Source organism: Solanum lycopersicum, chromosome 3 (genome assembly GCF_036512215.1).
Source record: "Solanum lycopersicum chromosome 3, SLM_r2.1".
Classification (NCBI taxonomy): domain Eukaryota; kingdom Viridiplantae; phylum Streptophyta; class Magnoliopsida; order Solanales; family Solanaceae; genus Solanum; species Solanum lycopersicum.
Genome location: NC_090802.1, coordinates 62,943,725 through 62,965,382, shown reverse-complemented (window position 1 = coordinate 62,965,382; position 21,658 = coordinate 62,943,725). Strand labels below are relative to the sequence as shown.

Below are 21,658 nucleotides of genomic sequence, written 5' to 3'. Positions count from 1 at the left end.
TCATTTTTTACAATCAAAACAGATTGTTTTTTTTTTCCTTCAATCACTAGCTTTTATGTATTTTCCTACTTTTCTAAAAAAGCAACGCAAGAGATGTTAAAAGTGAATTTTGCTATGTATAAAGTTTGTGAAAGAATATGAATTTCATTGATCTATACGCCTTTGTGTGCACAAAACTGTTTGCTATAAAGGGGTAATCGAAAGAAAATAAAGAAGCAACTACACCAATAAATCTTTACTAATAAATCTAATACTCCACTTTGACTGTAGCGTCTGGAGTTCCATATGGGGGTTCCCAAGATTCATATTGAAGCCAATCCTTGGAACAACTGAGAGCCTCAATAGTTATGGGTCTCAATGAACTTCGGTGTCTATCCAAATCTCGCGATACAGTGTCAAACACAGAATCCGGAGTGACAGTGCAGACTGGGATGGATAAAATATCAGATGCCATTTTGGAGAGAGTAGGGTACTTGCATCTGTTAATTCTCCACCAACCCAAAACATCAAAATCTTGTGAGCGAGGCATCAGAGATTCTTCAAGATACTGATCTAACTCTGTTTTCATCTGCTGATTGTTAATAATGTCAAGATAGACCTCAAAATCTGGAAATGCGTCACCATTAGTAGCAAGGAAACTATCTTCCTGAGAGAATTCTGATTTTATTACAAAATTGTCATTTGCTTCTTCTACAAAACTAGCCGGAGGCGGAGGAAGTGATTGCACAATGTAATCACAAAAAACTTCATGCACTCCCTCATCGACAATCTTGATCCAAGTTTCAGCTTCTTCACCGTAGATCTTGTTAAAAGTGAATTCAACTAACTTCATCTTGAACCTAGGATCCATAACAACAGCAACTGCTAAAACCAGGTTGCAATCATTCCAGTATTCATTAAACTTCTCCTGCAATGGTCTAGTCAAATCTCTTATGAAACGATCCTGGCTACGGGCTGCCTGCATCAGGTCAAGCTGGATTTTCCACACTTCATGAAATAACACATCGGCCGTTGAGTACGTCGGGGAAGTTAAGAGGTTGGCTGCATCAAAGAAAAGCTTCAGGTATTCACAGAGAATTTCGGCCTGTTTCCACTCATCCATTGTAGGCGTCACCTTATAATCAGGATCAGAAGTATCCAAGCAAGAAAATACTTCTTTCAGCTCAGACGCAGTCATCAGCATTTGATATGTGGTATCCCATTTGGTTTGGTCATCCACAATGAGCTCCTTTGCACTGGGAACTTGAAGTTGTCTCTTGAGCTCCAAAAACTTTTCTTCATGGGCATCTGCTGTTTTAACGAACTTAACACTTTGGCGGACCTTCTCAACAATTGCTCTCATGTAATGTAATGCATACTGTGCAAGATCGCTCAGAACACGAGCACAACAACTACCAATAATTAGCTGACCGTTGAGAATATTTACTCCCTTGATCGATAGTAGATGTCCCAGGTTTTTTCTGACATTGACATTTGCAACAGATTGATCAAGAGTTAGCGTGAATAGCTTCGTCTCTAAACACCAATCTGTCAAACATGCGGCAACAGCATGATTGAAGGCAACGTCTGAATCAGGAAAAGGCACCATGATAACATTGAGAAGTCGGCACCGCAATTTCCAATCACTGTCAACAAAGTATCCTGTTATGAAGACATAACCTAAGTTTTGATCTGAAGTTCTCAAATTGAGTGTCAGACTAACACGTCCAGGAATTGCACCAATAATGTTCAAAAGGTTTTGCTTTTCTCCCAGGTAAATGTTAAAAATATGCTCTTGTATGGTATCAACACTCACTGAACTAAACAAAGGCTGAAGATTTTGCACAAACTTATTAAAACCCGAGTGCTCCACCATCTCAAGTGGATAGTCATGCTGAATTATCATTTTTGCAATATCATGGTAGCAACGGGCTTGATCAAATGGGACACTTGTTGGTCCAGGATTAGCTCTGTACCGCTTTCTTGACTTACCAGTAGCCCCAGCAGAACCATTAGTTGGCGCAGCAGAGTTAAATGAGGTTAATTGATTCTTGTCCTGGTTCGTCCGACCCACCGGGCAAATACCCAAGGCGATATGCCGCTTGAGGTGGCTGGTGCCTGCTAACTTTGAACCACTAATATAGGCAAATGACTTCTTGCACTTCTTACAACAGGCCCTGGTACAGTCTGCACCGATTCTTTCGATTGTGAAATGCTCCCAAACTATGGACTTCTTCCGCCTAAACTTATTCGGTTGTGCCTCCGAATCAGCTATCTCATTGAGAGTAGTTAGGGTATCCATAGTAACTCCCTGCCTGCAAAGCAAACAAAATATCTATGAAGATACTTTATCATCAGTTTAAATAAGTTCATTAATCGAATTGCGCGACTAGAAAATGTCTTAAATGCCGCCTTCTCTTTGAGTTTTTATGGTACATTATCATTGAAGTTACTCACCAGTTATACAAGGATAATATAAAAAAATAAGGTAAGAAAGTTCAGAGCCTTTCAGGGCATACAACAAATGTTTTAGAATACATGAATAAAGGAAGCAATACTTCAATATATGCAAGTCTTTCCTCACGCATAAACAATGCAACAGTATTGAATTCAACAATGTAAATGAACCAACACAGCAGTGATGCAATATGTTTCAAGGATTTAGACAAGTCTTTCTCAGGCATAAGATGAATATTACTGAATATGAAAGGATGGACGATAAGTCATGCATTGAAGTTTATCCAACAATTATTTATTACCAAACACAATAAGCTAGTTAATTACAAGGCAAATTCAACAACATGCCGAATTACAGAGATGATTAAAAAGTAAGGCTGAAGATGCATTTCTATAATTGGATCTACAGGTTCCTCCTCTCCAAAAGAAAGGAGAAAGAAGAAGTCGGGTAGGGGAGGAGGGACAAGCATGCTCAATCGTGTGATTGACAAGTAGCAAACAACTGTTTTTCTCTCTTTCTGTGGGGGGAGGGGGGAAGTGCTTTTCGTCGCTATTTATGAGTTATATAGAGTATTCCCACTTTGGAAAACAGAACCTTTGTTGTAGAGGAAAATCCCAATGTCTCTGCTGAGATTTGAACCTAAGACCTTGTGGCCACACCCTTGGGTGCCCAGATATATCAAGTTCCTTTAGGAATTCTCAACATTACACCCTTACATGGACTTGGTGGCCATGGTCTTACTTACAATGGTACTCAATACCCATGATACAAAACTCAATACCCGTGATACAAACTTCTCTTAAGTACATGAGAAAAAACAATTCTAAAGCCCTAAGAAAAGTATAAAATTAAAATATTAGGATCCTTCTCTTGAAGAAGAACACACACAAAGACACCATTTTTTTTTTAAAAAAAAAAAGAACAAGATCATATGATGAAAGCATACTTCTTTTTTCTAGCATAATTCATTGTCTTCTAGCCCCGAATGCTCCTTTACAGAAAGGAACGGAAACCCCCAATTTACATCATGGTTTTTCAGGAGCACAAAACAAGCTTCCCAGAATCAAAAAGAAATAAAAAAAGTGAACTCCAAAACGATCGGAATGCAGAGAAAAGATACATTGGAATGAATGAATAAACAACATGAAAATCTTGTATCTTTCGAATTATACACACATAAAAATCGGATAAACAACACATACATAGAGGAAACTAACTAATTCCACAATCAAAACTAAACAAAAAACTTACTTTAAACAACTTCGCAAACGAATGCTGAATCAAAAACCTCTGTTTGTACTCGCAGGGTTTAGGGTTTATCGTTTATCGTTTATGATTACTTTTTTAATCGTAAATTCAAGAAAATTTTCTGGAGGGAGAAGACGATGACGAAGAACAGGGTGGGCTTGAAAGCCTTGAACTTTTGATGTTCAAAGCTCAAAACCCTAATGGCCTTTTTACGCTTGCCGCTACAAGGTTTTAGGCCTACGAACAGTGGATTGTGAGCTTTGTTGAGGTTTTAAGGTCCATTATATATTCTCTTGTTTTTGTTTTTTTTGGTGTGTATACGCCGCCCGCCGCGTTTCAGCCAATCAGAACCCTGTATTTTTTGTTGGGACCCACGTTTTCTTTTTCCTAGTCAGCTACATATTTTATTTGTTTCACTATTTTTGGTTACTACTTTTATTTATTGTTCTTTTTTGTGGAACAACAAACCTTAACTTACAGTATTGCTATTTGAAGAAAATAGGTGATTGCAAGTACTTTTTTTCCTTTTCTTGGATCGACTTTTGAATGAAAATAACATAGGTGTGTTTTAATAAATATTCAGTAATAGTTTAGGTAGAAAACTCACTCAATTGTTCAGATATGAAACTCATTCGCGTATCTAATTGTTCAGATATGAATCTCATTCGCGTATTTAATTGTTTAGATATGAATCTCATTCACGTATTTAATTGTTTAGATATGAATCTCACTCGCTTATCTGATTGTTTAGATATGAAATTCAAAAAAATATAAATACGTCAAGTCTAATTGCAAGTAATAGATGTAGAGAGAGAAAAAATTACCGTAAAAATTAGGACATAGACAATGTATTATACACTAATAAAAACAAACAAATCAATCGAAAGAAAAAGTGTCGCAAAAACATTGAGTAGACTCTTAGCCTTATCCACAAAACACAATTAATGAAGATATCTGGGCTTTATCGTATTGAACGCATAAAAATTGTTCATCTCGAAGAAGGTCATTTGTGTATATATTCTAATTGTACGAGGCTCGAGCACGGTTGTGTGATCTTGGAGTCGATTGTCTACGACACTTATAATGAATCACTCATTAAAAAAATTGATCGTTGATCATTCAGAAAATAGACTATACAAAGAATTGAAAACACATGAGCTCGCAATAAAAAAATTCTATCGAATCAAAAAATAAAATACTTATAAAATGGGCAAGGTCCATAGACTATCTAATTTTATGTGACAAATATGTATGAAATATACACGATAATTTCGATCAAAAATAATTTCAATTTGCTATAGGTTTGTGATTTGTGATTCTTTTTTTTTTTTTAAAAAATGTTTGATAGTAACAAGTATTTTACGAAAAAATTAATTGAAAGTGAAAAATTAGTCACAATTACAATTATATATTGTTTGCTTGAATTAACAGTTAAATATCATTAATATTACTTTTAATACCGAATTTTCATCCAAATACTTTCTATATCTCTAATATTATTATTATTTATTAGTTGTTAACGTATTTTTCTTAGAGAATATTTTCTATTTATCAATAAAAAAGTGAAAATTATTTTTCATTAAAATGTATAAAATATTTTTGCACAGAATCATTATTTTTCATTAAAATGTATAAAACAATTTCGGTCGTATAAAAGACACGATTAGGTAGTAGGTACGGTTCATCGACAGAATCAGGACCGTTAGTTCGCCAGTTGAAGTTAGAAAATTAACACGACGAGAGGCCGTGACGGACCGGCGAGAGAGCTGCCGGAGCAGACAGTAAGGTTTGAAATGTACAAATATAAAATGGACCCTTTGTTACCTGAGATGAACCTCTACGGTAATTACTCATATCTGGATTCGGGATTTAACGATCCCTCTTTCATCGAATCCCTTTCGCTTTCTCACACTTCGTCAATCGTCAACGATGATTTGCTACCGGAGATGATTTCTTCATCGGCTGACAAAGCTAGCAAAGGTCGAAAGAGTCCACCAAAGCACCGGCACGACGGGACCTCGCCGCTTCCTTTAGGGATGGATTGGAGTCCTTCCCCTCGCGTATGGGTAAAAATAGTCATTTGACAGCTGTGTTTTTTCAATTGTTACTTACTTTGTGACTGAATTCATTTTCTTTGTGCTATTTGATGATTAAATAGTACTCAATCAGTATCAGTCAGTTTGAATTATACCAATATTCATGTATATAAATGATAATGATGCATCACCGTTTGTAGCACACTTGAAAAATTATAGATTATGTTTGTGTGCATACACGGGTTTATGTTGTCATCATATACTATGTAGCTGTTACTTGACTGATAACATGGACATTTCACTTTATCTTGATTAGCAGTACCAATCTAAATCCTGGTTTTCGAAACAGTAGTTCAATGCTAAAATCTTACGGAAACCTGGACAAACTATTTTTAGTTTGATCTGTTATATTTGAAGATTCTATTGGCAGTTTAATCTGATTTGCAGTATGTCTAATCTGTTACTAATACATATGGGTCCATGATTAGTCGTGAAGAAAAGCTTGAAGAGATTATCTAGACTTTAATCTTTTGTTACAAGATCTTCCAGTGCATGTTCAGATGAGCTCTCCCTTATTTTACACAGGATGGACATGATACCATTTGGCCACATGATTCTCATACAGGATGGATTTACTGTGCCACTATTCCTTCTTGGACTATCTCTTTACGCCCCAGAGGTTCAGCTACTGTAGTGGTATTTCCCTGTGAATTTTTGAGTCAGGATCCTTTAATGCATTGAGCACAGTAAAAGGAATAAGCTATATTTAACAATACCAATTTTTATTTTTATTTTTAAAAAAGGAAAAAGCTATATTCGCGTTGAAATGGGCTGTTATTTCCAACCATGATTGAAGTTTCCCTTTACAATCTTTAGGTGTTTTTTCCTCCTTTTTAATGGTGAGCTGTACCTGGTCCAGTGGAGATTACTATAGTCTATTTTCTTTCAGGAACAAAAAGAAGCTAACTTGGATGACTTGTTATTTCTTGCTTGAGTTATTGACATTCGTACTGGAACAGTTTTATAGGGTTCAAATTGGTTTACGATCACCTGATGGGTTCACAACCACGCGAGAGATACTACGAAGATTTAGTGATTTCTTAAAGCTATCTTCAAAGGTAAGCTAGTTTCTTTGAGATCATGCATAGGCCATATTGTAACAAGTAGGGCAATATTTCTTCTATGGATTCAGTAAACTGATCGGTTCTTGGACTGAATCTTCATACGTACAATGTATGGTATAAGTTGATCCATATGATAACTTCACACCTTTCGTTTGTTGCAGCTGAAGAAAGAATTTCCAAAGAAAAAGTTGCCCCCTGCTCCTTCAAAGGAACTTCTGAGAATGCAAAGCCATGAACTTTTGGAAGAAGTTAGTAGGCATTCTATTTCTATTGTTTTCTTTTATTTCAATTATAATTGCATGATGGCATCATAACCTGAAATTTTTAATTGAGGAATGCACTGGTATAATAGGTCTGTGATAGTTCTTTACTATGAACTTGATCTTTGCTATGTGCTCAAGTTGATTTCATCTCAGCGTAGGTGTTTATTGGAGGATTGGATGATGAAAGTATTGTCTGACATCGAGTTATCAAGAAGTGCCTCCATAGGGATCTTTCTTGAACTTGAAGCAGCTGCAAGGTCATGTAGGTGTCTCCTTGCTGCTTGATGAATTCTTGTGCTTTTTCCTTGTACTTTCACCAAACACTTGAAAGTGGTCTTATCAACCCAGTATGCTATGATTTATCAAGCAAAGCTTAGTTGAATTAGTCTAAACCTTTTTTCCCTTTTATGAACTTTTCAGCATTCTATGAATTGAATCAGAACGTTGCAGATGTGCATTCATCCATCAGTGTAGCTCCATCTATTCAATTCTTAAATAGTTCAGATGTTTCTTTACTTGCTGGTTCATCATCAATTGCTTCTGATTGCGGCAATGATTCTGCTTATGGAACCCCTGAGCTGGGATCTCCAATGGAGGGCATGAGCCAGTTCCATGAACGTGACAATGCAGCAATTTACCAGGGCTTCACCCATTCAGAGGAAGTAATTTCTGAGGATGCCGGGATGAAACATCGTGACAGCAAGCCAATGAAGGATTCTGAACAAGGGAACCAGGAAAATCATTTGAAAATGCCCTCCACAGGAAGTGAGATTGATGTTTCCACCAAGAGAGTCACAGAAAGTGTTCATGTCAAATGGACTCTTGAACCTGATATTTCTACTGAATTAATCTCGGACATTTCAAATTTGTTGAAGCTTGAACCATTGAGGAACACCTCACAAGACCATGCTGAAGGTGCTGATTTACAAGTTGTTATTCAATTGGATGGACAAAACAAATTGAATAGAATTCTCAGTACTATGCAACTGAGGCTGGCCACAGCAAAAACTGACATTGAGGATCTCCTGTCGAGATTAAATCAAGAGCTTACTGTGAAACAGTACCTTGCCACAAAGGTATGGATCCTAGTTCAAATTATGCAATTTAAACGTGCATTGGTACATTTATTTCTTCAGAGCTGCGCAAACCTTGCAGTATGTAAAATTGAGATTAGGGTGTGTTTGGTATGGCGAAAAACATTTTCCAGAAAATGTTTTTGTCACGACCGGAATCTAGACCCCAGACGAGACCGGCGTCGTTGACCTCTCAGAGGTCGCAGACAAGCCTACTTACGTCATTCTTACTTTACATAGATTAATTTTAGCGGAAAATTTGGAATTTTTGATTCTTTAATCATACTTGCTGAACATTCTTAACATTTCGTAATCGTTCATCATCAACCATCTAACCTTTAAGAGATAAGCAACTGAAAGAAATAATTCATTAAATATTAATTGTATATCGGCCAAAATAGCACCAATACAAAGTCTGAACCAAAACAGGAAAGAAACGCTAGTGGAACATGCCCCACTAGCTCAACTCTAAAACTACGCTAGAATGTAAAACAGTAGCATCCTCGAAGGCATAAGGACCTACCAAACTCCGGATGAATGCTGACGTCCAGATAGCTGCAACAAAGAACTTGTAGCTCTACCGTACACCTGTGCCTGCACCTAAAAGTAGATGTTTGTATGGAATTAGTACACACTTGTACTAAGTATGGGTATATGCAAGCACACACCAGGGACATGCATGAGAAAGAATAGCTCTTTCCTAACAACATGATTTTTGGAAGTCAAGTCGGTGGACTTGCTAAAATGAGATTAGGAAGGTTATGCCACGAGAGTGACATGCATCATTATAGTTATTGTATGGCACACAACACATAATATCTTCATATAACACATAACATATAGCACATAGTTTCTTTCATATTGTTCATTCATATACCATGAGACCTTACTATCATAGACTTAACCTTAAGACTTCCCAAAATGAGGGCTCAACATATGGGACCTCAACTAGGGAGCCTTCTTCAGCAAACACAGAGCCTGCTTCATTCATTCGTTCGTATTTCATTTCAATTCATTCATAGGCCAGTGCGAACACCAGCTATACCTAGGATGTAGTTTAAGACTTCCATTGGGTTTGCTGTGCAATGATCAGGAATGACCTAATGTCATTACCTAAATCTAGCTCACCTCTTGATTATCCTATCCTAACACCTTCGGTATCATTCATTTCTTTATATGATTCATTTGAGGCTGGCCTCATTCATTCATTGGGAACTTTAACTTTAACCGACATAGATCATGTGAGCATCATGAAATCCAGTGTCTTCCCCACACCGAAAAGAGGTGGAATCACCGGCCAAAGCGATTCAATAACATGCTAGCGTATATGGGAATTTAACCCCGCCAGATCCCTATAGTGGCAATATAGGTTCAAAGACTAGGAGATGTATGGAGACCCATACCCGGCAAGCCGGACAGTCTCATCTCATGAGAGTTACGTGAGCCTCCGCCCTTCCCGAAAGAAGGCATCACCGCTCATAGCTAGCCTATCGGTGCTCAGTATAAAGTTCCATTACATCCAACTCATACATCATGGAAGTTGTCTTCTAGTATGAGGGCATCATAGCTCAATAGATGATTTCTCATCTCATTATTAGTATTAAGTGTTTTAAACTCAATATTTTTCATTAAAGTATTTATAGAGACTGGTCTCTTCATTATCTTACACCCTCATTGATGAATACGTATTGGTAACATTTACTTAGGCTCGTTTGAGATTGCTCTCTCCATATACATTAGCCTCACATCATGATTGTCACCACATTCTTCATTTCATTACGTACATCTTAGGTTCACTTATTTTTTTGAACGTATGTTAAACTTATGTGTCTATACATACAAGCCATGGGGCTTCGTTTATAGTTCGTTAAGTGATTCTTATTTTCCTAAGATTATGTATTACAAGACTTATGTATCTTGTATATATACCAAGATCTTGATTTTTGATCAAAGTAGATTACATTATTCTTGAATATTTTACTCACGTATGACTTATGTATCAATACGGAGGTTTGGGCACGAGAACCCAAATTTTGAATTATTTGGATATCATTTATATTTTTCATTGATTTTTTGTTCTAATATTCATAAATTTAGAACTCTAAGTTAAGTCTCAACATTTTCGTGAAATAATAAATTGTTTTATTTTAATTAGAATTCTAAATTAAATTTCAATCATTTAGATGAAAGAATAATTTTCTAATTTAATTAGAATTCCAATTTAAATCTCAATATTTACATAAAAGAATTAATATTCTATTTTTAATTAAAATTCTAAATTAAATCTCAATGTTTACATAAGAGAATTAATTTTTTTAACTTTAATTAGAATTTTAATTTATTATTATTATTATTTTTAATTACATTCGCTTGAATAGGGAGGTTGTGGGTTCGAACCCCCACAGCCCCCTTTATTTTTCTCTTATTTTCGCTGGAAATGGAGGCTGTGAGGTGGTGGGTTCGAACCCCCACAGCCTCACCTTTATTTCCTTAATATTTGTACCCCTCCCTTCAACTCTGAGGTCGTGGGTTCGATCCCCACGCCTCACATCCCTTTTTATTCCTTTTTTTTTTTCGCGAACTGGGGGTCGTGGGTTCGATCCCCGCCCCCAGCATTCCCTTTTAAATCTTTTTTTTTTTTTTTTTGCGCGTGGCTGGGGTCGCGAGTTCGATCCCTGCCAGCCCCATTTTTTTTTTTAATTAAGGCATGCTGCAGGGAGGTCCTGGGTTCGATCCCTGCAGGCCTCAAAACTTTTTTTTTTAATTCTTTTGATGTTCAAAAAAATTTCCAGATTCTTTTAAAGTCTGTTTTCAAGTTCTGGAAATTTATTCTACGATTTTTCTTCACTTTTTCATCAAGTTTAACATTAATTCTTAGGGAAATTTCATGGTTCATTCATAATGTTTTAATTACACATTATATTTTTTTTTTATAGATTCGTCTAACCAAGAATTACTCCCTCAATCAAGCCACCTAACATTTCATATGAACTTCACGTCTTACCCCATTTTATTCACGAAAAATATACAATCATATTACATTAAACTTTTGGAGCATTACATAAAGAACCTCATTCACTGTAACATACTTACTTACACATAATTTCAAGAAAAACATGGTTGCCTTTCATACGATTCCAAGTACACAAACATAATCATATTCATCGCGAAAACATAATATACACCTAAATCTACCAGCAATCATACCCAACCTAAAATTCATTGGGAGCTAGTGACAGGGGCATGCAACGGGAAACAGCCTTAGTTTCGAGATGAATAACTTGAATCGTAAGGGGCCTCTTGGGAAAGGAGCCAAGAGAGAAGAAACCCATACCTTAATCGATGTTCAAACTTTAATGTTGCTGCCCGGAAAACTCCTCCAAACCACTCCCAATTCACTTCAACGCACACCTCTCTCGACGAACCTCTCTTAGCCTTGACGTTTTGATTACTTATTTTCTTTTACTTGAAAATTTTTTGTGAGTTTTTCAAGCATGAAAACTGTTGATATTTTTGGCAGAAATAATGTGATGAAGATGGAGAACGTGAGAAAGAGAGTTAAGGAGCGTGAGAGAGAGAGGACTATTTGGATTAGGAGACTAATTCAAAAATCAGTCAAATAATAAATAAATACAAATCTGTTTTTGATTTATTTATTTATTTATTCATTTAAAACGTGAAAGGACAATTACGCCCTTTAAATACTTATTTATTCTTATTTATATAAAAAAAAAATTTTGAATCGTTACAGTTTTCCAATTTTCCTATGTTGTTTTGGTTGTCAAAACGTTTGGAAAATAGTTTCTCTAGGAAAACAAGTTCCATAAAAATGAAGAAAATGACTTTCCCAATGGAAGTAGGGAAAACAAGTTGCATAAGTGGCATTCTAAGTTTATCATCTCCTTCCACCCACCCACCCAATACCCCCACCCCCAACACCCCTGAACTCCCACTCCCCATCCCACCTCCATAGTGTTTTGCTAGATTACTTATAAATGCTCTTGGGATAATATTTACTTGCTAAACACTAGAAAATAAGTAAGAAACCACTTGTTTTCCGGGAAATCATTTTCAGTGGAAAACATTTTCCTTCGTACGAAATACACGTGTTAATTTGGATAATGGCAGATGCCACCTGTCTATTTTTGTACATTACAAAGCAGAATTCTCTTTTGCTTGCTGCATTGATGCATCGTGTAATGTCCTTTGTTGCCTTTACTTATATCAGAATTGGAATATTCTGGCCCTTCCGCGGACCCTGCACATAGTGGGAGCTTAGTGCACTGGGCTTCCGTTTGTGAGATTTCCAGAAGAATTGGTTAGAAGAATGACCCAGCAAACCAGTCCTAACAACTTGTAGTTTATGTACGTGTCTTATTTCATCTCCATTATGTAATAGTAGTGACAAATTGGAAAATTGTCATTGAAGATTAAGTTTGAAATAAAGCTTTCCATTGTACTGCTATATAACCTGAAACCGCAGAGAACCAGACACCATTGATGAAAGACCAACTCATAGGTGCTTCAATACAATGTGCAATTGAAAATTTGTGCAATTGAGAATTTGTGCAATTATATCGGCAAAGGTTAAAATAGCAACTTGGCTGCTCATTAGTCACATCCAGTAAACAGATAAATTTACAAGCAGCGTATGAAGAGATCATGTCATACAAGCATAGCATGAAGTGGAGCATCAAAACCATACAGTGTTTCATTCTGAATCAAATAAATTTACCAAATGCATCAGATTCAAAATTTGAAAGATAGGGAGTGACAGAGATTTGGTTACATGCTATTTCCACCAACTATGAATTGACGACGTAAACTGTAGTTCAATTGTGATTCCATTATTACTCTCCACCACCACCACCAAACATACCCATCATGTCCTTGGCGGAACCCATTTGCTTCATTAAGTTCTGCAAACCACCCATTCCACCGATCTGCTTCAACATCTGAGGGGGGAGGACTTTGCTCATGTTTTGTGCATTCATGTTTCTCGACAGGGAGCTCATATCTCCCTTCTTTGGAATCTTAAGACCCTTCATCTTGCTGAATATTTTGGCAAGTCGTTTGTATTCTTCCAACATCTCCATCACCTCATGCACGAGGCGGCCAGATCCCCTAGCTATACGCATGATCCGAGATTCAGTCAAAATCTTTGGATTGGTACTGTCCAATTCTGCAATTATGTTATCAATTTCAAATCAAAAGGTTAAATAATATTCTAAAATACGGTGTACAAATATAGCTTAAACAGAACATATAATGTAGCTCACTTGCCTTCATCAGTCATGGAGTCCATCATTGTCATATACCTTTTAAACTTTGCTTGACTTTCCTTTTCACGACCTTGTGGCATCATCTCTGCACTAAATCCAGGAAGCATTGAAAAAACCTACACAAACCAAAAAGAACATCAATGACGTGCAACCAGAATGATATCAATCAACCTCCAGAACGAAAAGCTAAACAGGCACAAGCGTGACTTCGTAAAATAAAGAAGGAATCAAAGAGGGGGAACCAAAACAAAAGAAGTAGTCACGTAAAATAAAGAAGGAATCAAAGAGGGGGAACCAAAACAAAAGAAGAGGGGGGGGGGGGGGGGGATTAGAAGAAGAGCAGAAAAATTCCCATCCAATCAAACTAATGTTCATGTGTTAAAAAAACTTCTGGTAGGAAAAATTAATGCTCAAATGAGACTCAAGTGATTTGAAATCCATAGATCTATTTGGATGAAAACGCATAAAGATGCTTTAAACATTTCCACGAATAGCATCAACTATCAATTTGCCAAGTCGCCACAAGCCACCTAATGTGGGATCCATATTTAATTTGATAATTTGAGTGCTCAGAGAACTCATTCCAAGTGAAATTCATGTTCAAACACAATTAACTTCCACATACATTTCTTCCACTTCAACTTCAAATACTCTTTTATTCCAACATCAACCAGTTATTGTCCAAATACAATTTGAATTCAATTACCTTTTTCCAAGTCTACTTCAAAACTCCTTTCTTTTCTCCAACCAAATATTGTCCAAACCCCCAAGTATTTTCTAACTATCTTTAGTGGATTTCAATTTTTTCCAACACTAATGCCATTTTGAAATCATTGCAGTTTGAGCAATGGATAGCAATATAGGAAATAAAAATGTTTATTATGGAAAGTTAACAAATAAACAATTGAGTTGCCTACTAACAATTTTAAATTCTTGGAAGGATTTAAAATCTACCAATCCAAATAAAGCCTAAATGAAACAGCAGGCTCCAAATGGTCTTCAACAACTTGCTTAAGATACTAGACCAGTATCTTTAAATTTATAAACCTGAAGATTAAGAACAGATGGAAAATAGAAACAATCCTAAGAGATTTTCTAGAAGAACTAACAAAAATGAAATCATAAGCTTTTGGGATATACTATATGAAAGCTACTTCTTTTCGAAAGAATTAAACAAATGATGAAAATTCTCCAAACCAAAATTCTTCTTTTGATTTGGTTGGGAATTTGTTTTGAAAAAAAAAAACATATTTTAATTGAGCTTTCGGAAACAACTGTGTTTTGATTTAGTATTGGAAAAAAGAAGTTTTATCAGATTTGAACTTGCGAAAACATATCACTGAATCCCTAACAATAGTAACTTATTTCATATGGTTACAGATTTCAGAAACAGCAAAAAACATTTGTACATGCAACTAGATTTTCTTTTGAAATGGTTAAAGGCAAAAGAAGAAAAAGAAAAGGAAGAAAGAAAGAAACCAAAAGAGAAAAAAGCAGGGGGGGTTTGAGGAGCAGCAGTTGGGAAAGGAGGGACCCGAATGTTCTCTCATAAAGTTCAAAAAGCGGTAAAGTAAAAAAAAAAATCAAGAAATGTGGGACCTTGATGAAGAAAATGGCGGCTGAAAACAAAATTTTAGAAACTAGAAAAACCTGATCTGACTCTGGGCTTCACATCAATTGGAACAAGAGTTTCTTGTATCCAGTAAATGAAGTTCCTGATTTACACTCTCTGGCTAGGATTTTGGGCGGAAGGACGGGAGTTCTACCAACTACATATTTGGGAATGCCGTTGGGAGCCAAAAGCAAATCTATAGGCATTTGAAATGGGGTGATTGAAAATGTGAAAAAAGGTTGGTGAATTGGAAGAGCCAGTACCTTTCTTTAGGAGGAAGATTAACACTCATCAATAGTGTTTTAGATTCTATGCCTGCATATATGATGTCACTTTTCCCTATTCCTGATGGTGTTATTGACAGACTTAATGCTTTGAGGAGGAATTTCCTGTGGAAAGGAAATAGTGAAACCAAGAAATTCACTTGGTCAAGTGGGATACTCTGATTAAGAGTAAACAGGCAGGGGGGGATGGGGATACCGAATTTAAAATTCAAAACCAGTGGCTTATGATGAAGTGGCTATGGAGATTTGCTTCCAGTGAGCAAGCTCTGTGGAAAGACGTAATACAGGCTACATATGAAATGGAGGATCTCTGGATAACTAAGACGGTCACTAGCACTTATGGATCAAGCCATTGGAGAGCCATCAGAAACCACTGGCCAAAGCTCAGAGAAAACTGCAGTATTAAATTGGGAAATGGAAGGAAAACTTCTTTTTGGGAAGATAGATGGATAGAGCAAGGATCTTTAAAAACCTTGTTCCCGGATATTTTCACCTTAAACCAGCAGCAAAGAGCCACTGTAGCAGAGATGTGGTCAAACCAAGGGTGGAATCTGAGCTTTAGAAGACCTCTAAATGACTGGGAGATCCAAAGGTTGGTGGAGTTTTACAAGGTTTTAGGGCAGTTCAAAGGAACTATTGATGCACAAGATAGTATGGTATGACAGGATCACAACCGGGACAATTTCAGTGTTAGAAGAGCGTATAAAAAATTTAATCCTTGTAACAGTCAAGGGAATGGATGGCCATGGAAGTTGATATAGAAAACTAAAAACCCCTACAAGGTGTCTTGTTTTACTTGGCTCCTTGCTAAGCAGGCAGTTTTGACCCAGGAAAATCTCATGAAAAGAAATATTCAACTGAGTCATAATTGCCTTCTATGTGGTGAAGAAGAAGTAGAGACTGTCAACCATCTCTTCCTGTACTATAGAATAACCAACATTTTGTGGAATGGGTTATGCCTAGGAAAGTTACGCAAACCCTGAAGTTATGAAGCAGTTATGCAAGCATTTCCAGGCATAAAGAAAGATGGAAAATTATTTCAGCTTGCATTTAGTGGTCCGTGTGGAAAGAAAGAAATCTCAGATGCTTCCAAAACAAGGGCAATTCCATCCAGAAGATTAAGATGAACTGCTTAGTTTTGTTTCTTTTTTGGTGTAAACAGGAGAACATGGTAGATCTAGAATCAATTGAAGATGTTTTAGGTTCCTTGTAAATTTGCTATAGGATTAAAGATCTTCCTGGTACTCTCCACAATTGTAATTAGGAATCTGTAACTTATTGTGGCAGGTTCTGGTTTTTGTTTTGGAATAGAATACAAGTTGTTACTGTCTCCAAAAAATAAATTATCAATGATACAACATTCAGAAGAAGTCTGCCAAATTCCAAAAGGAGTGGGAGAAAGCGAGAGAGAAGGGATGAAGGATGATCAGATGAATTTAAGTGAGTGGCAAACCTGTCCAAGGGGACCCATTTTAAGCATGCTCTGAAATTGCTCGTACATGATCCTCAAGGTAAAATGTCCTTCTGATAACTTCTGAAGAAGCTCAGGCTGTTGATCCATTGGGACCACATCTTGTATCTTGTTCACCAATCCAGACAAGTCACCCATGCCTAGAGATAGTTCAGCAGAACAAAATCAATGGCAGTGGAATAGGAACATAGGTCCAAGCAAAGTTGCAATATCAAGTATTCAACAGAAGGATGCAAACCTAAAAGACGGCTGACAAATGGTTTAACATCAAAAACTTCAAACTCGTCCATGTGTTCACCAGTTCCAATAAATATGACTGGACTTTTAGTTGCAGCAACTCTGCAGATGGAAGAGCAAAAGAACAAATAAATCTTTTTTAATCCAAAGAAACGGACAATAAATATTCAGCAGAATATTCAGACAAAACTTGATCCAACTTATAATTTGTAAAATCAATAACAAAATCCTTGTGAAGTCCCCAAGGGAATGTCCTAGTGGCTGTGATAGATTAACAACCTGGAGATCCCAAATCTTCATCCCAGTTAATACACGCAATGGAGCTAATTTTCTCCAGCCTTTGCAAGCAAGACTACCTTGACAACATGTGCCCGCAAAAGACCACAAGTTGGGGTGAACACCACCAATATGAAAAATCCTTGTAAACAAAAGACGGATATATCTACAATAGAGGCAGTATGTTTTGAGCTTTTTGGAGCCAAAAGACAGTAGTTCCAAGTTTTACCATTCTACTTTTGCATAAACTGTTCAGCATCAATTTCTAAATCTCGTTGGATAAAGAATAAACATTTTCTGCAGGAATATCTTAATGGTTTGCTATGCGACAGAAATAGGTAACCAACAAGCATTTCTCTTAGCCAGAAAAAGCAGACTAACAGGTTGTATCACCAAAAACAAGAAAAAAGAAATAACAGCAGCAGCCAGCAGCTTTGAGCTACCAAGGCTAGAATTTCAAATGTTAAAAGCTGATACCATGAACTTAAACATATGCTTTGTAGTTAATTAAGAGTACCGGAAACTTTAAGAAGTTTCTTTAAGGCTACAGCCAAACGATTAAAAACTTACGCACTTAGGGCACCACCTCCTTTTGCATGGCCATCCATCTTAGTAACAATCACGGCTCCAACCGCAACACTTTGTCGAAATGCTTGAGCTTGATCAAAAGCAGCTTGTCCAATACTACTATCCATAACAAAAATCACGAGATCCGGTTTCTGCGGAAAACAATAAGATGAGGATCTAATTAAAGGGAAAATATAGATCACAGTAGAACATACCGTTGCTTCAGAAACTTGTCGCATTTCTTCAAAAAGAGCTGCTTCTTGTTTGTGGCGCCCACTGGTATCCACAATTATTAGATCACAATTTTCCTTCTTAAATGTTTCTACACCGTCCACGGCTATTTTCACTGGATCTGATTCTGTATAGCTGTTGCAGAAACACTCATTCAATTAAAACAAAATGGCCTGAGGTGTTGATTACAACAGTGATGCAGTTTAAAATGACCAGATTGCTAATTGCAGGTTCAGTCCTATGCAGAAAGATACACAACAATAGTAAATTCCATCCAAACAGGTAAGCTCTGTATATTCTTTAACCTAGCAGCAACAAGAATAGCTCTCTTTCTTTTCTTCCTTTTCCCGTTTGGATGAAAAATTGGCTCAAAAGAATTTTAAAGGAAAACACTGAGAAAGCTTAATTACTCTAACAGATTGGCTTTTACTGATAGTGCAGATGATGACTTTTAGGCAGCAGGCAGCTAATCAACTTAATCTTGAGACATTTCTTAGCAAAGAACCATTCACTTTTTCATACACCATGCAATGTTTTTTAGATTTCATTCTCCACTTCCCTTATCTAAATGCACTTCAAATTTATCAATGCTTATGGACCTATGACATTGTATATTGATTGGATTAAACAAACACAAATGATGAGTTTCGGCTTCTTCTGTCAGGAAGAAGAACGGAAGAATATAGACCCTCATCAGATAGTATGATGAGCATCAAGCATCTAAATGTGTGGAGATAACAATAATAATCAAATATCAAAAACAATAATAGATTAAGAATAGGATATGCCTTCCATAAAAAGGAATTTTAGCTTTTGTAGCATTCTGCTTCAATTGATCGAAAGCACCAGCTCTGAAGGTATCTGCACAGACTAGAGCCGGCTTCCAACCCCTTTTCTGGTGGTGGTAAGCATATTTTGTACACGTTGTAGTTTTTCCAGACCCTGTGTGAAATTACAAGACATAAGGATACCATCTAGTAATTGAAGAGGAAAAGCTCTTGGTGTGCATTATAATAATTGCGCCAAATAATGCTTACTGCTCAGATAGTTAATGCTAGCTCACATATAAACTTGTTACAGAACATACCCTAAGGTAGAAAAATAAATTAACACACCTTGCAAACCAACAAACATTACAACACTAGGTTTCCCTTTTTTAAGTGTAAATGCAGGTTTCCCAGGATCCAATATCTTGCAGAGCTCATTATACACAGCCTACACAAATGAAAGAAACTATCTCAAGTCAATACAAGAAGATAGTGCGGAAAACATAAGTATAAAATGATGAAGAAAATAGAAAAAAACAATGAAACCCAAACTGGACACAAAAGAAAACCAGAAGGAAGAAACAAGTGAAGAGATATCATGATAGATGGCCTATAATTTCAGTTGCTTTCTTTTCTTGGTTTTTTTAATTAAGTACTAGTGTTCCTTTCTTGTTTGATGCCTTTCCAGCACCATAAGCTAACAAAATTGGAGCTTTTGATGCCTTCCCAGCTCCGTAAGCTAACAACATTGGAGGAGGCTTGTGTACCAGTCTCACCACTTAAGAGACGTATTGAGCGGTAAAAAGATGTCTCCATTGTTTATCTAAATTACTAGATACTGAAAGAAAAAGGGAACAGTTCCCCTCCAACCTGCAAAGAAATTGATATAGACGCCTACAAATATGTCCCTGAAAATCTTTCAGCCTCTTTTAGGCATTACTCTGTGTATATCAAATTCTCAACAGTTCATCTAAGATAATCTTTACATGCATATCAACATAACGAGGTAAAATTTCCGGCGAAAAGAATACAAACCTGTTGAATAATCCTACGCTTGTTGTGTCCAGCGGCAAGATCTTCAAGATTGACAATCTTCTTGATATTTGTTGACATATCACGAACTAGCTTAAATTGAACATCGGCCTGTAGAAGAGCACGGGTGATCTCATTGAGGCACTCGTTGAGGACCTTTTCATCGATGATTGTGGCATTGCTCATCTGCTGGAGAGCACGCGAGATGCTCCCCCCTAATTGTGCTAACACCATCTTGACGGAGATCGATTAACGAAATCAACAGGATTATGAAGGAACTTCAATGTTTGTGAATGCCAATCGATTAGGCTTTAAGATTTGGGAACGAAATCTTTGTTCAGTGATTTGTCTTATAAGGATAATTTTGGGGGAAAAAAGCAAGTCTCTGCTGGTGGACTCGGGTCTCTGACTTCAACCCGACCCCTCTTGTCTTTTCATGGGCCGGGAGCTTCTATTTTCTCCTCTAAAAATATATACCAGTATTAAAAATAAATAAATAAATAAATAATCAATTAAATATAGAGATTGTCCCCGATATATTCGAAACAAGGAGTTACAGAAATTTACGAATATTCAATTTTTTGTAATCTACATCACGTCATGTTTAATCTTTTCTTCCAAATAATAGTTCATTTACCTGCTTTTATTTCTTTTTAAATTATTCAGTCAATCTTTTACCTTTGCCAACTGAGTTATTTGTGCATATCATCTTGAACAATTTTATTAAAATGAAAAAAGAAATTATAGTGTAATTTTAAATTACCTGACGAAAATTATTGCCTATTGGGTCTTATATTTCATAAAATAAATTTTACTCGTACTATAAAATTTCAACTTGTCTATTAGTTTTTATTGAGAGGTAAAAGAAGAGAGAGAAAAAGGACAAAGCCAGCTATTTTGGCCATTATTGGATGACGAAGAAATAAAAATCTGTGGCTGGCAAACTGACCCGTTTTCTTCTGAGAACATGGAAGCTACCGCAATGCGACCAAACGCTGCCAAGCTTCTGGTGAACTGCTCAACGCCGGTGTCATTTCTTCAGCCGCCGTCTGCTGCCGGAGTTGTCTTCCTCGTTCCAAAATATGTTCGATTGACTTCCTCATTTAAGACGTTCATGATTGCCCGAGCTTCCGACCCTAAAACTGACCAAGCAAGTCCGAGCACTGATGAACCTGGCCTTCCTTTCCTACCGCAGGTTACTCCCACACCACTTCATTATATTCACATTTATATTCTCTTGTTGAAATTTTGTGATAATTGCAGGAGGATTCGAATTTTTTGGTGAAACTGGGAGTAGGTTCAGTGGCGGGAGGAGCAGCGATAAAGTACGGAAGTGTAATTTTCTCAGAGATAACAACACCAAACATTTCATTAGCTCTGTTTATGATAACAGCTCCGATGATTGTTGCGGTGGTGCTATTATTCTTACAAAGCCGTACAGATTCAACTTCTGCGTGAACAAAGCTCTTCTTCTTCTGTACTAAGGACATCTCAAATTTGTACCAGATGATTTTTATACATTCTTTCCTGGATTTTGTAGCTCCTGTGTCACAATTAAATATTTACACATGTTTAATAAAACCTTAAATTACATATATATAAGATCCAAGTACAATCTATTGGACTAGTCCAAATTGGTAGCTAATACTCTAGCTCCGGCCTGGTGGTGACCTGAACAATGTGCAACGATTGCAGAGAATATTATGGTAGATTAGACT

The 21,658-nt window shown here is 36.6% G+C and overlaps 4 protein-coding genes across 8 annotated transcripts; 2 read left to right on the top strand and 2 right to left on the bottom strand.

Annotated features, from left to right (window-relative positions):
* Positions 1-124: 124 nt before the first annotated feature.
* LOC104646641 (zinc finger BED domain-containing protein DAYSLEEPER-like) lies at positions 125-3,954 on the bottom strand. Its single transcript, XM_019213104.3, has 2 exons — positions 3,689-3,954; positions 125-2,294 (listed from the first exon to the last, which is right to left on the bottom strand). Exon 2 carries the CDS (start codon positions 2,279-2,281, stop codon positions 248-250), a length of 2,034 nt encoding a protein of 677 aa, XP_019068649.1. The 5' UTR covers positions 2,282-2,294; positions 3,689-3,954; the 3' UTR covers positions 125-247.
* Positions 3,955-5,306: 1,352 nt separating this feature from the next.
* On the top strand, positions 5,307-20,920 carry LOC101255783 (PX domain-containing protein EREL1). Of its 5 annotated transcripts, none has more exons than XM_069295609.1 (7): positions 5,307-5,751; positions 6,307-6,417; positions 6,741-6,839; positions 7,007-7,093; positions 7,262-7,370; positions 7,529-8,184; positions 20,787-20,920. In XM_069295609.1, the coding sequence occupies exons 1-7, from the start codon at positions 5,479-5,481 to the stop codon at positions 20,853-20,855; spliced, it is 1,404 nt and encodes a 467-aa protein (XP_069151710.1). In that variant the 5' UTR covers positions 5,307-5,478; the 3' UTR covers positions 20,856-20,920. The 5 variants fall into 5 exon arrangements, with proteins under 5 accessions (XP_069151710.1, XP_069151711.1, XP_069151712.1 ...); XM_069295610.1 differs by lacking the exon at positions 20,787-20,920 and adding an exon at positions 12,410-12,651; XM_069295611.1 differs by lacking the exon at positions 20,787-20,920 and adding an exon at positions 11,702-11,940.
* SRP54 (signal recognition particle protein 3) lies at positions 12,870-20,265 on the bottom strand. The gene is made up of 9 exons (NM_001329960.1): positions 19,944-20,265; positions 19,257-19,356; positions 18,930-19,083; positions 18,126-18,276; positions 17,914-18,062; positions 17,069-17,169; positions 16,813-16,970; positions 13,465-13,579; positions 12,870-13,363 (listed from the first exon to the last, which is right to left on the bottom strand). Exons 1-9 carry the CDS (start codon positions 20,172-20,174, stop codon positions 13,032-13,034), a joined length of 1,491 nt encoding a protein of 496 aa, NP_001316889.1. The 5' UTR covers positions 20,175-20,265; the 3' UTR covers positions 12,870-13,031.
* On the top strand, positions 20,787-21,559 carry LOC101248862 (uncharacterized). The gene is made up of 2 exons (XM_004235900.5): positions 20,787-21,135; positions 21,204-21,559. Exons 1-2 carry the CDS (start codon positions 20,908-20,910, stop codon positions 21,396-21,398), a joined length of 423 nt encoding a protein of 140 aa, XP_004235948.1. The 5' UTR covers positions 20,787-20,907; the 3' UTR covers positions 21,399-21,559.
* Positions 21,560-21,658: the final 99 nt, after the last annotated feature.

Bases quoted from the DNA above. Each gene is read 5' to 3' on its own strand.
- LOC101255783 (XM_069295607.1), top strand. From the start codon at position 5,479: ATGTACAAATATAAAATGGACCCTTTGTTACCTGAGATGAACCTCTAC. The intron at 5,752-6,306 runs GTAAAAATAGTC...TATTTTACACAG, and splicing joins GTCCTTCCCCTCGCGTATGG to GATGGACATGATACCATTTG. The intron at 6,418-6,740 runs GTATTTCCCTGT...GTACTGGAACAG, and splicing joins GAGGTTCAGCTACTGTAGTG to TTTTATAGGGTTCAAATTGG.
- LOC104646641 (XM_019213104.3), bottom strand. From the start codon at position 2,281: ATGGATACCCTAACTACTCTCAATGAGATAGCTGATTCGGAGGCACAA.
- LOC101248862 (XM_004235900.5), top strand. From the start codon at position 20,908: ATGGAAGCTACCGCAATGCGACCAAACGCTGCCAAGCTTCTGGTGAAC. The intron at 21,136-21,203 runs GTTACTCCCACA...TGATAATTGCAG, and splicing joins GCCTTCCTTTCCTACCGCAG to GAGGATTCGAATTTTTTGGT.
- SRP54 (NM_001329960.1), bottom strand. From the start codon at position 20,174: ATGGTGTTAGCACAATTAGGGGGGAGCATCTCGCGTGCTCTCCAGCAG. The intron at 19,084-19,256 runs GTGTGTTAATTT...AATTTCACACAG, and splicing joins AATGTTTGTTGGTTTGCAAG to GGTCTGGAAAAACTACAACG. The intron at 18,277-18,929 runs GCATATCCTATT...TTTCTGCAACAG, and splicing joins AAAATTCCTTTTTATGGAAG to CTATACAGAATCAGATCCAG.